Source organism: Camelina sativa, chromosome 11 (genome assembly GCF_000633955.1).
Source record: "Camelina sativa cultivar DH55 chromosome 11, Cs, whole genome shotgun sequence".
Classification (NCBI taxonomy): Eukaryota; Viridiplantae; Streptophyta; class Magnoliopsida; order Brassicales; family Brassicaceae; genus Camelina; species Camelina sativa.
In genome coordinates, this window is record NC_025695.1 from 4,699,981 (window position 1) to 4,713,509 (window position 13,529).

Below are 13,529 nucleotides of genomic sequence, written 5' to 3' on the forward strand. Positions count from 1 at the left end.
GAGAGAGAGAGAGAGAGAGAGAGAGAGAGAGAGAGAAGAGAAACTAAGGAGAGGGGAGTCATGTCTGATTCTGATAAAGAGGTCGAGAATCAGATTCTTGAAGCTGGGGTTAAGCTTGTTGACCCACCTTCTTCTGTCGATGAGCTTCTTTCTCTCCTTGACGTGAGCTCTCTCTTCTTCTTTTTTTTTTTTTTCTTTTTCTGTGTTTTCTCTTGGTGTTCTTCTTGGGATTCGTGGCAATGCTAAGTGTGTGCATGTGTTTTAGTGTGGATTTCTTGATTTGGATTTGACTAGTGCGTCCTTCTTCGTTTCTCCTTTTTGCTGTTTCCTTCAATTTTTCTCTGTGAAACTACCTACACAATGCTCTATTCCTGCATTTGAAATCTTGGTTACGGTGATTTTTCTCAGTTTTTGATAAAATTTAGATGTGCCCTCATTCAATCTGCGTTTTTTGAGCATGCATCTAGTTAGGATGTGATTTGTTATTGAGTTCTGGTTTACATAGACTGCCTGAACAATTCTGCTCTTGCCAATGTAGTTTTTTTTTATACTGAATTGGTTTCATCTTGCAAGGATGTGTGGTTAAAATATGAGTCAGGGGGGATTATTTCGTTTGGTATTGTTATGTTTGATATCAGGTAATCTTATATGTTAAGCAAGTGTGTGAATCAATTTGTACTAGAAGAATGATGAAGTTTAAGTTTCTCCATAGCTTCTATGCTCTTTTATATCTTTAACCCAGTTTCAAGTGTGGTGGGGATGTTGTGATTTTGGAGTTTGTTGATCCTTATATACTTTTTGCTGCAGAAACTTTTCCTATGCCTAGCGGAGGTTGAACAGTCACCTCCTGACTCAATGCAGAATGCACTCTCTCCATTGATGAAAGCGTTAGTCGGTGGAAAACTCTTCAAGCATTCTGACGTTGAAGTGAAAGTTGCAGTCGCTGCCTGCATCAGTGAGATTACTAGAATAACTGCTCCCGAGGCTCCTTACGATGATGAACAGATGAAGGTATCTTATTGTTTGGTATTCTTTTCTTGGAGGAAAATGGCCATTATGCCAGTTGGTCACTGACTCTTTGCTTCAATTCATGCACAGGAAGTATTCAAGTTAATTGTATCATCATTTGAAGATCTAGTTGACAAATCCAGCCGTTCCTATCCCAAAAGGATCTCAATCCTTGAAACTGTGGCTAAGGTCAGATCATGTGTTGTGATGTTGGATCTTGAGTGTGATGCACTTCTTATTGAGATGTTCCAGCATTTCCTCAAGGGTATAAGGTACAAGCTAATATATTCATTAAGCTAATTTCCATAGAGTACACATACATGGAATTGATGTCTACTTGTTTGTTCCCTGTCGTTCCTTATGTCACAATTGATTCATGGATGTTGTTTTTCTCTGTCAATATCATTTTCAATCATTTCGTTCTGCCTATCCATGGACTAAGATGTGCTACTTTACTTTATGTACTTGTAATATAGTTCACATTTCACAACTTTTCTATTGTGTGTTGCTTATGTTTGCTTGTACAATATCCAAAAATAATTTTTGCCTGATGTTAAGTTTGTTTTCCTTTTCAGGGACCATCATCCAGGGAATGTATTTTCATCTATGGAGAACATTATGACCCTCGTTTTAGAGGAAAGCGAGGATATACCTTCAGAGATGCTGTCACCAATTCTTTATTATGTTAAAAAGGATGATGAGGTAATACATGGATGGTCGTAATGATTTTATATCAGCAACCAATGCTCTTTCGTAACTCTTTTAACTTTTCATCACTCACCAGGTTTCTCAAGTATCACGGAGGTTGGCAGAAAAAGTTCTCAGTAACTGTGCTAGCAAGCTCAAAACGTATCTGACTCAAGCAGTGAAATCGTCGGGTGTCCCTTTAGATAAGTATAGTAACATAGTGGCTTCGATATGTGAAGGGACATTCAGTGCTTTGCAGCAGGACCAAGCTGTTGCGAATGAAAAAGAAGTAAGCCTTTAGTTTTCACTTGTTTTCTTGTCACACTGCCTCAACTTTTGGTGAATATGCAAATCTTCCAATTACATTAGCTCTTATATTTGTTTTTCCTCTCCAGGATAGTCAAGGTCATATAACAAGGGAAGCGGAAGTAGAGGCATGTTTCTTTTTTCTTAAGTTCGTTTATTTGTATAATAAATATAGATGCCATTCCTCGTTTCGTTTAAGTGGATTGTTAATTGATTTTGATGTTCCAATCAAAACAGGATAAACAGAAGGCAGCAGATATTTGTACCCCTGAGCGAATTGATGCACCTAAGGATGAATCTAGTAAGTCTGGAGTTAGCAATGGTGTGGCCCAACAGAATGATTCTTCCATTGATACTGATTCCACAAAGAAGCAAGACAATACGGGTGCCAAAGATGAGCCCCAACAACTTGATAATCCGAGCAACACTGACTTGGATAAAACTTCTGAAGAGAAGACTGACGTTGAACATCAAATTAAGGAAAAAGAAAACCAATCCAGTCCTGTCAAACAGGCGGATTCATCAAGAAGTTCAGATATCAAAGAGGAGACTGAACCTGCAGCACTCCTGGACAGCAAGGATGTGTTAACTTCGCCCCCTGATGATTCATCTGTGAATGCAGCCACTCCTTCTGAGAATGAGAAGAAAACAAGCGTGCAGCCTTCACCATCTAAGACATCAGCAGATGAAACTACCAATGCCAGTTCTCCATCAAGGGCTGAGGATCGTCCTGAGCAAAGATGCCCTAAGAAGACTGCAAACCAGAAGGAAAAGGAGAGCTCAACAAAGGAGGTCAAACCTTCTGCTTCTATTGCTACCGAAGAAGCTTCGGAAAAACCAAACACTTCTGAGGCTCAAATGACGAAAAAGTCTGGAAAGAAGGTTGCTTCTTCAAGTAAAGCAAAGCCTACAATTCCTCCTTCAAAGAAAAGCACTACTGAGACAAAAGCAGCCAAGCAGTCAGAGAAAAAAGCAGTTGAGAGTGATAGTCCACAAGAATCCACAAAGCCAAAAGACGATAAGAAAAAGCCAGGACGTGGTAAAGCCATGGAAGAGGAGTCATTACACACTTCGTCTGGTGATAATGAAAAAGTGAGTAGTACCCTTACCTGTATTGATTCGACACATGTCTGACTTTCCTTTCCTTGTACTGTTACCAATACACTTCAATTGTGTTTCAGGCAGCTGTTTCCGCTGGAAATTCAGCCTTAAAGTCAAAGAAAGAAGCAAAGCAACCAGTAGAAGAAAGTCCTAGTACAAACACAAAGAGAAAACGAAGTCTAGAGAAAGGGAAGGTATGTTTTTTGTAATTTCACGTAGCAGCTTCATATTCTCTTCCAGTTGAAGATATTTTTCCTTGACCATCTATACGTTCCCTTCTGTTGTTTTATTCTTTAAATGTACCAGCCATGTGCTCTGTCCGAGTTTTTCTTGTAGATTTTTTTTCATGTTGAAACAATTTCTTTGCAGGCATCTGATCTACAAAACCATGATGAAAATTTAGTTGGGTCGAGGGTCAAAGTCTGGTGGCCTATGGATCAAGCGTAAGCATCTTGTGTTTTCTTCTTAGGAATTATATTTGATATACACAAAGGCAATTTACTTATCGTCTGTTTTATGTTTTTTCTATTAGAAAACTGAGTCTGGACTAACACCTTGGATAGTTCAATTTTTTTTTGTCCACGTTTCTAAATGAATTTTGGATTTTTACCGCAGGTATTATAAAGGTGTGGTCAATTCGTATGATTCTGCTAAGAAGAAACATCTGGTAAGCCGAACTTTATCTCTTTCCTTGATAATCATTTGATTGTGGTGAACAATTAGCCTATTGAATGCTCTCCGAAGCGGTACATATTTATTTCATTTGATTCAGGCCATTTTATTGTATTTTAATTGCTTTATGCTGTTGCCATGTTCGTTTTCAGGTTTGCTATGATGATGGCGATCAAGAAATCTTGAACTTAAAGAAACAGAAGTGGTATTTTCTGGATGAATCAGGATCGTCAGAGGTGAGGCATTGAAATTCATTCATCTCTGCCTTTTTTTTGTTTTTCGCATTGCTGTAACTTACACTTTCTGTCAGCAGGATGAAGAAGCTGCTGATCAGACGGATGAAGATAAAGAAGCCTCTACAGCGTATGTGTTACTTCTTTAGTTCTGTTGTTTATGTCGCACTGGAAGTTATATCTAGACGTGATGATCCATTTTATGAGATATTTGTTTGCCATCATGCAGGCCCCAGAAGAAGAAAGCTAAGACAGGCAAGCAATCAAAGATGGATTCATCAACGAAAAAGTATATGAAACTGAAAGCAAATAGTTGACAAGTGTTAAAGTATCCAAAATTTTTCTACTAATGAGTAATACTATGCTTCTGATGGTTCAGGGGTGGTGGAGCTGGATCAAGCAAGTCTAAAGCTGCTTCTGCTGCCAAGACTGGCAAGAAATCCCAGGATGACAAGAGAGAGAGCAAACCAAAGGATTCGAAGGAAGCTGACAGAGAAGAAGAGGATAGCTCTGAAGAGTCGAGCGAGGAAGAGGAAACCCCAAAAACCGTTGCTAAATCAGGAAGCAGCAAGCTGAAGAAAAATGTATCGAAATCTGGAAAATCGAAGGACCAAGGAGCCTCTGGGACATCCAAAGCTTCATCTAAGAAAAAGGAAGAGACGTCCAAGACTACAACAACTCCAAAATCCAAGTCAGGACCTGGAAAATCTGCACCGGCGAAAAGCAAAACAGGAAAGGGAAAAGCAAAATCTACACCTGCCTCCAAAGCCAAGGAGAGCGATACAGAGTCAGAATCTGAAGAGAAGGCGCAAGAAACAGCAACTAAAGGGAAGTCGCAGGGAAGTCAGGCAAAGTCTGGTAAGAAGAGGAAGCGATGAGTGTCTGGCCTTTTGAGGAGAAGAAGGCTTGCGCTTTTTTTTCTTTTCAATCATGAGTATGTAATTTAAGGTGCAAATCTAAGCGTTGATGGTGTGTGGTGGTAATGGACTAATGGTGGGTTGGTGGTGGCCGTGAGAAAATGGTGAAGACTTGATATCGTCTTGGGCAGTAGAAGTGTAGAATTGTTTTAAAACAAGAAGCTTAGTGGTGGTTTTCTATTTACTTAGGTTTGGTATCAGCATTATGTAGTGTTAAGGTTGATACGTAAGGTGGCTTTTGTTATTTTTATTTTTATCTTTTATTTTTTTGACCCACGTTCATCTATGTTCTGCAGAGAATATATGGGTAGATAAATTCTAAACGCATTTCGACTGTTAGCAGTTCTCTCCCCAGACCATCATCATCATTGAAATTTGGATTTTATGTAGGTTGATAACAAGTTGATGTGTATTTGTGTTGTCGTTAGGAGCTGTGACTCTTTTCTTTTATGCTTATTCAAGAAAACCGTTTTAATTCTTTGCCACTTTTGGCTATTTATTCGTTAACTATAATTTCTAAAGTCACTTATTAGGCCAAACATTTTGCCAAATAACTTTTGAGTTTTGATTAAACATTCTTTTTTTTTGGAGTAGTACTCTACCAAAGAATTGTTTCTCTAAGTTAAACAAAGACTTGAGAAAAGCATTGTATAAATGGTGGGCTTGCGAGATGCTTGGAGATTCCTGAAAGGATTAGTGTATGCTTTGTTTGCTTCCATATGTAAGGAATATTCCATTTACATTTAGTTTATTATATAGTCACACTCAAACATCGATGAAGGGTTTAACAAATTTCAAATCTATTAACAGCCTTGCAATAAGGATCTAGGGCCATCAGATCTGAGGTCTTCGGTGGGATTTTAAGTATTGTATTACGCATCAAAATTGCAAGTAATATACAGTACATTGTTTTGTTTTGTTTTTTTCAGGTAGAGGAAAAGAGACAAACTTCAGTATTAATTAGAACAAGATCTGGACATTAACAAGCGAAACATTAATGTTATGCTTGTAAAATCAGATTATAATTATAATATATGTAAGTGTAATAGATGGAGGTTCATTGGTGATGGGATACATGTGGTCCACGAACCAGGATCCAATATTCTTATTTCCCCCTTTCTATAGGCCGAGAGGAGAAATGAGTTTACTTTCTATCTGATCTATTTTTAAAACCATTTGCTCTTAATATTTTTATAGATAGAATTGAATACTACTCAATCATATGACTCACATCTCATATATAATTGATAATTTAAGCAAAAAATTTCGGCTAATTCCAAACATAACAATTTAGATATGTACTATACGGTCGGTATACGCCACTCCTATATACATGACTTCGCTTCGTTTTTTTATGTATGAAGAAAAAGTCAGGGCTGTTCAGATAGCATTATCTTTAATTCTTTATACATCTTTATTGGTGTAGTATATTAATAAGGAAAGAGTCGGAGTTATGTTCTGTGTCATCGGGAAGCAATGAATGTAGACAGTCCTTTTTGAGTGTTTGAATATATTCTTAGGTCAGAACACACAAAGCTCTTACCCTTTTTCACACTTCACGCGGTTCTTTTAACTTCACAAACTGTTTTTCTTTTACTTTTTGTATCAAATCCGAGAGTTTAACCTAATAGAGATATGAACCTTCGCACAATACTAGTCGAACTGATTCAGTGTTGGGGTAACAAAATATAGAATAAAAAACATTCATCCATATATTCGCAAGAGGATATATATGACAAGAAAAATGGTAAATATTTGTGACTTTAGCAGGTTTTAGTTTTATAATTTATTTGCTAGACAAAGTAGATAGCTAAACTTTATGCCAAGATTAGCTTCAGAACAAACAAAGATTTGGATAAAACATGGTTCCTCGCGGAACTTAAACATAGTATAAACTTAACTTATAAATAATTTTAATCTCCTCCCTAAACAATCTTCTAATCCCACTTTAATACCAATCTCATGACCAAAAAATTAGTTTATTACAACTAAGAAAGAAGAAAACATGAAAAAGAACTACTATTTACGCGAATATTGAAAACAAAAAAGCAGGACCATGAATGGGTTACACACAGGGTACTCCACATTTGTGGTCTTACAAGATCAGCATATAGATTCTTTAGCCATTCTTTTAGAACAAAATCTTCTTATGCGAGTATATGTTTTGGGGAAGCACCGTCTTTGCTTTATGGTACTAGTATTTTAAAATTTTATTAATAAATACATATTTTTTTCCTTCTAATTTTATGGGTGGGTGACAAATGATGATAACTATATTCTAGAAGTATTCAGCTTATGAGTTATTCCAGTTCACAAAAACTATATTCAATTCTCAGCATTTAGCATAACAAAAAACGATTCGGATCCGACACTTTTTCTTCTGGTATAATGTTGTTTCTTGATAAGATTGGGAACTCTAACTGTTGTAATGGTACTCCTTTGAAAATATATATAATCGGTATCGTTTTTAAAAAAAAAAAAAAAAAAAAAACGATTCGGTATATTTCAGAATAGAATTAACCGAGCGGAATAATTGGTAGATATACCCCACTCCCTAATTTCATTAACACGCGTCAAGCAGAATAAATAAACCCACAAAAGTTGTTTATCAACTAATTTTGTCATTACAAAAATTAGAAATCTAATGGTAAATAAAAAACGATTTAATTTGATGGATTTGTTCGTCCTAATCATTTATTATTATTTACATTCTTTATTGATGGGTTGTGTTTTTGTCATGTAAATAAACTGAAAAAGTAAATAAATTTGTAAATGATAAATATAAAGCGGTCTAATATTCTGTTCTGACAGCTGTCACCATTCATACTCTTTATTTATATGTTGTATTTTTGTCGAATAAATAAACTGAAAAAATAATTAAATTTATAAATGGTAAATAAAAAACGATCTAATCCCTGATATATTTATTCATTCTGACTGCTGTCAATATTTCACACCCTTTGTTTATGTGCTGTGTTTTTAGCAAGTAAGTAAACTGAAAAAAGTAACTAATTATAATAATACGAGTATTAACTTTTATCTCTCCTTCCCATCGTGAAAGACCAAGATTCATTTCTATTCAAGAAAATTTCTTAGGCATAGGCTTGTCGTTGCCGTTTATAGTTATGAGATTGACCACTATAAACTGCAATGGGTACTGTTTACCAATCCGTTCCATTCAAATGTCTCTCTCTTCAGACATATGTCCCATTGCATGTAAGGGGGAGAAAAAGAGAGAGAAGGAAACAGACAAAAGCCAAAAAAAAACAGAGATAAGACTCTATCTTGAAGAGAGTGAGAGACAGAGAGAGATAAGGTTTTTTGTTTCCTTCTTTAACAGATTCGTCCTCTCCTTCTCTTCTCTTCTCTTCTCCTCTCCTCTCCTCTCCTCTAAATCTAAATCCTTCTCCCCGAATATCTCTCTTCTCCCTTTTGTTCTTTCTTTTTTGGTAATTTACTTTTATTTCTCCTCTCGATTTGGTCAAAACCCTAGATTTGTTTTCCAAAAGCGTATCTATAAATGAATAACTTTCCTCTTCTCCTTCGATTATAAATATATATTCTCTCTCTGGTTTCTGCTTACCCTAAAGCGCCTCAGATCTAACTCAAAAGCTTCGAAGTCCCATCCGTTTCAAACATCTCTCATATGTTCGATCTCTAATCTCACTATTCGTGTCGGTAAGGTAAGAGGGTCACGAGTGAGTTTTGGGACAAATTTTAAAAGAGAAACGCATAAAAACTGACAGAAGAGAGTGAGCACACAAAGGCACTTTGCATGTCCGATGCTTTTGCTTCTCTTGCGTGCTCACTGCTCTATCTGTCAGATTCCGGCGCCGATTCGTTTCGGTCCGTTCACGTTTTCTTCTCCTAAATTGTGTTCCCATCTCTCTCTTGTGTTCTTTATCTCTCCAAAGGTAAGTAGATACGATCTTGATATCTATATGAAGCTTGTTCTTGGTTTGCCATCGATTTGGTTTCCAATTGCATGCGAGTTTGCTTTTTGTTTTTTTCCTTTGTTGAACTTTATATTTTATGAGATCATTAGTATCGAAACCTTAATCTATGAGTTTAAGGCGTGGTTAAGTGAGATTAACATGGGACCATTAACGTTAACCTAGTTTTTCCTTAGGCTGGTCCTAACTCTTTTGAATCTTCAACGTGTCTCGATCGAAGTAAATATTATATGGTTATCTTTTTCTCTCTTTCGTTTTTGGTTTCTCATTCGCACATTTAATCCGTGAAGTGGACTCTTGATATATTATTTGCTTCATGTGATCATATCTATATGTAGTAGTCATGGATCTTTCAATAGTACTGTTCACGATATTCAAATTGTTGTTGATTAGTCGTTTGTTGTACACAAATTATTATATTGTATGCTCTCGTACATTTTGATTCCATTTATATAATTATGTTTCTAATTTAGGCTATTATACATAGCTTAATGTGTTTGTACTACATATAGATGGTATCTAATTTATATATCATCAATTCCATGTGATCACGTTGTGAATCTTGCGAGAATATTCTTGTGGGTTTGTTTCTTCATTTAAGAACATGTTCTTTGATTTGCATCAATACTCAAAATGACTTAAAAAGATTAAAAAAAAAATGGAGTGTTTTTCCACAACTTTCTAGTAATTTTAAACCTGATAAGTAATTTTAGATCTGTTAAGTAATTTTAGATCCAGGAAGCGATTTGTAGACCTATTTGTGAAGAAGGAATTGATAGTAATTTGAAGTGTTTCGTCACTAGTTTGCAAAGATGATTAAATTGTGATTCTTTTCTTACTTGAATGACTTTCAGTTTTTTTTTTTTTCCATTTTCTTATGCCTAAACACTCCAAAGTTTTCATTTTAATTATTTTATTTATATTTATGGCAGGTATAAAAGAAAATATTGGGATTTTGTTCAGTGAAGAGCTGATTAATAGCTGATTAATTTTCTATAATTCATTAAAACGTTTAACGTTTCATTACTGTGTTCTCTTTTTGTCATGTTTTTTCCTTTGTTCCCATTTTCCAGTGTTTTCAAACCAAAGAAGTCATATGGCACATTTAGGTATGTTCTTACTATCATTGGTCATATTTGGCCTTTTAGTTTCTTCAAGAGAAGGATAGTACTTTCTCGATACTTGTGAAAGGTGTCACCATTAACCAATTATTGGTAAACCTCAAGTAGGTTGAGGTTGAGCTTCTCAAATTAGTCTAAAATGATGAGTGAGATGGAAAATGTCTCATGACATCATAAGTAAATATGTAAATGGAATATGGTATGCAGAGCACTTATGTGTTGCATTACACTGATGTTACAAGATGTCACAAATTTTTTGTTTTTTTGCAGTTTATATTATGGGAAACTATGAGTCACATGGTGCAGATTTGTTGAGCTATGAAGGAAAAATCGAGGAGGCTTGAACATAAGTTTGGATGTAAGGTGTCATCAATCGTTCTGGTGTGAACAAGTACAATCCGTGAGTATACTCCATATGTAATTAATTATAACTTGGTTAGTTTCCAGATTGTACAATCGCTTAACAATTGTGTCTTGACTCTTGATTGTAGGGCTATTTTATGTTACGCCCGGGGTTGCGAGCGACCTTCTGATGATTTATCTGTTTATTCTGTTTAAAGTGTGGATTTTATAACGTATTTTTCGACGCAGCCCGATGAAAATATTGAAGCGAAGTTATTGAGATCAATGCTGCTTTTCCATAGCTTATTTATATTTTATATGATGCTGATTAAGAGTTTGTGTGCTTTGGTTAATCAATTAATTGTCGCGTGTGTCACATTTATGTGGTCATTTATGTGGTTGTTCTAGGTCAGAGTCGGGGAGTAAACAGTGTTTGACTTATTATATGGTTAGTAGGATCTGAATGGGATTATAGGTGTTTAAGTCCACTGGAGGAATACCATAATAATCAATTGGTCACATGTAATTGGAATTGAATTTTTGAATCGGGGATGTATCAAATTGGAATTGAAATTTAAATCCTGAATATGAACAAGCTAAGTGGAATGAATTGAGTATGTACCGATGTAAAGAAACGTTGTGTGATTGTGTCAAAAGGAAACATATCCTAGCAATTGGCTCTTCTTTGGTATGCCTCCTCATTGCTTTAGCTTTTTATATCTCTTACTTAGTTGGAAGAAATAATATACTAGTATCAATTGATTATATGCAAATTAGCATTGCAGATCTCAAAGAGTGTAATTTTTAAGTTAAGCATATGTAATTAGAGTTTGCCGTACTCTCTAATCGGCCATTTCAGACAATACAAAAAGTCAAAGAAGGTTTTATCAATATCAGGATGAAATAACAAAGAAGTCAAAACATGTAAATTACATATTTTAATGGATCCTTCAAACTTTACCATAGAAAATATCTTCTCCTCTCGCTGCTTATCGTTTAGAAGTCTGACTTTGCCTTGTCAGTAACATGTAATAATATTAACTGATGTTTTTAGAAACCGATACAGGTGACTAATCCAAAATTAGCATTGTTTAATTTTTTGGCTTTCACCGACTAGTTCATGTGTGGCCAATCACTTATCACACTTTTTATACTATTATATTTGTTCCTAGCAGTCAAGCCAATGATGTCATTGTAAGGTTTTAAACGTATTTCAGATTCTTTGAGATTGTGAGTAAGATGTTTGGAAATTTCTTTTATTTCATGATAACGGATATACTATTAAAAATGCAGATATCCAAAATAGTCCAGCCCAAATTTTATGCTGGGCACATTAAAAAAACAAAAAAAAAAAACTTAGGAGCCAAAAATTAAACCAAGTCTCAATGAAGAAAGGTTAACTACGTATGAACCAATGGTCAGCCGTACTAACCGTTTCTATCCACTTTATCACTGTCGTTTAAAAGGAGTAGGATCCTTGAAACGAGAGCCGGTTTAGGGCTGACATACCACATAACGTGTTTTAAAAAATATTTTGTGGTACTTAACCATTTAAATTAGGGAGCCAAATATCATATTAGAGGAGATTCACTACTTTCAAACACATTTTTCTGTTTGTATAATGTACTTCCGGTTTATACGTTAATTTACTTTGAAAAAAACGTTTTTTGTTAGTATCTTTTTTTTTTTTTTTTTTTTGNTTGGTCAAACGTTTTTTGTTAGTACTTAACCGGTTAACCCCATAAAAAGGGAGTATTTCAAACCTTTTAATATTTAGAAAATGGTTCTCTAGCTAAGCCTACACCATAGTCATTAGCCGATTGTTTGCTTTAATTTGCTATGTTTAACTTATAATTAAGTAATCACAGTGGCAAAATATATAGTTTAATAGCGAAACGAACTTTTCACGATTTGACTAAAACATATTTTTAGTTCGCGTGTAAATAAATGTGTGTTGTTCTGTAGAAGCTATATAGTCTTTTGTTTTGTCATGTGGACATATTTTAATAAAACTTTAGTTATTAACTTATAGAAATTATATTGACGAGTCTTCGTGATTTTTAAAATCTTGAGGTGATGGGGACAATTATAAAGGTAACATGTACACAAAAACTATTCTTACAAATTAAAGTAAGCTTTCAGAAAAAAAAAATCCTGACAAAAAAAGAACCATGGAGGAGTCGAGCAAGAATACTCTTGTCCGGTTAGAGAATAACGAGTTCCAAGATTTCCGGTTGATCGACCTTAGTGAGATCTCGACCGTCCATGACGACGTGGCAATCATATCCATCTCACAAGACGACCGAGCGGCGAGATATCACCGCATAATCACCGCCTTTTCTTTCTTCGACCGCCCGGAGACACCAGAGACCTTCCTTGACTTTTTCCTCGAAGAAGAAGAAGAAGAAGAAGATGATCTTTTACTCGGAGGAGTATGTCAAAGGCCACGGCTAGCTCTTGGTAAGACTCGACGGAGAAGAGATCCACCTTCTCGTGTATCTCGTCGATCCTCACAGGTATCTAGACCGATTTATCTCCGCCATAGGTTTCTGCCACAGTCACGGAAACAATCTTCTTCCCGACGCAAACGTTAATCTAAGCACTCTTATTCCGGATATGTTTGCGTGTGTGTGTGTGTGTGTTAGTAAATATCGTAATAATGGGATGCATGTGCTATGAAGTCCGAAGCCTAAAGGCATTGGTGTGTTGTTTATATACAATATGGTTACTGAACATTTTATTTATGCGATCGTATAATGTAACATAAGAAGATCGATATTGCTTTACATGTTTATCTAAATTTCTGGTATAACAACAATAACCGGGAAATTTGAGTAGTGTACCACTTTCCGGTTATTAAGCTACCAATCACTTTCTCTATGTTACTATAACAGGTGAACCGTAGATTTAAGCCGCAAGCAACTTCTTGATGTCCTTCTGCGACATCTCAAAAACAAGAAGATTGTTAGTATTAAACCGATCAAGAACCAAACCGGAAACAACTGAACCAAGATCCAAGATTAAAGAGAGTTATGAAAATTGGTACCTCGATTTGGAAAGGAGAAGTCGTAGGAGGGTACCTCTCGACGACTTTGCCCTTTTTATCAACTAAGAATTTCTCAAAGTTCCATTTGATGATATCACCAAGGAATCCACCAGCACTAGATTTCAAGAACTTGTAGATTGGAG

General features: G+C 35.6%; 2 protein-coding genes and 1 pseudogene across 2 annotated transcripts in view; 2 read left to right on the forward strand and 1 right to left on the reverse strand.

The window, feature by feature from the left end:
* On the forward strand, positions 7-5,336 carry LOC104721646 (transcriptional regulator ATRX). Its single transcript, XM_010439681.2, has 14 exons — positions 7-162; positions 808-1,011; positions 1,099-1,280; positions 1,584-1,710; positions 1,793-1,984; positions 2,091-2,129; positions 2,239-3,093; positions 3,183-3,296; positions 3,472-3,545; positions 3,718-3,769; positions 3,927-4,010; positions 4,088-4,137; positions 4,237-4,296; positions 4,387-5,336. The coding sequence occupies exons 1-14, from the start codon at positions 61-63 to the stop codon at positions 4,883-4,885; spliced, it is 2,634 nt and encodes an 877-aa protein (XP_010437983.1). The 5' UTR covers positions 7-60; the 3' UTR covers positions 4,886-5,336.
* The window catches only part of LOC104721650, a 19,165-nt pseudogene continuing 5,643 nt past the window's right edge, over positions 8-13,529 (forward strand).
* LOC104727628 (putative glutathione peroxidase 7, chloroplastic) overlaps positions 13,017-13,529 on the reverse strand; it is a 1,810-nt gene continuing 1,297 nt past the window's right edge. The window contains exons 4-5 of the mRNA XM_019231760.1: positions 13,387-13,527; positions 13,017-13,277 (exon numbers count right to left, since the gene is read on the reverse strand). Of these exons, the coding sequence (XP_019087305.1) occupies positions 13,248-13,277; positions 13,387-13,527 (171 nt within the window). The 3' untranslated portion in view covers positions 13,017-13,247. The remainder of the gene's footprint in view (positions 13,278-13,386; positions 13,528-13,529) is intronic.

Bases quoted from the DNA above. Each gene is read 5' to 3' on its own strand.
- LOC104721646 (XM_010439681.2), top strand. From the start codon at position 61: ATGTCTGATTCTGATAAAGAGGTCGAGAATCAGATTCTTGAAGCTGGG. The intron at 3,094-3,182 runs GTGAGTAGTACC...ATTGTGTTTCAG, and splicing joins CGTCTGGTGATAATGAAAAA to GCAGCTGTTTCCGCTGGAAA. The intron at 4,011-4,087 runs GTGAGGCATTGA...TTCTGTCAGCAG, and splicing joins ATGAATCAGGATCGTCAGAG to GATGAAGAAGCTGCTGATCA.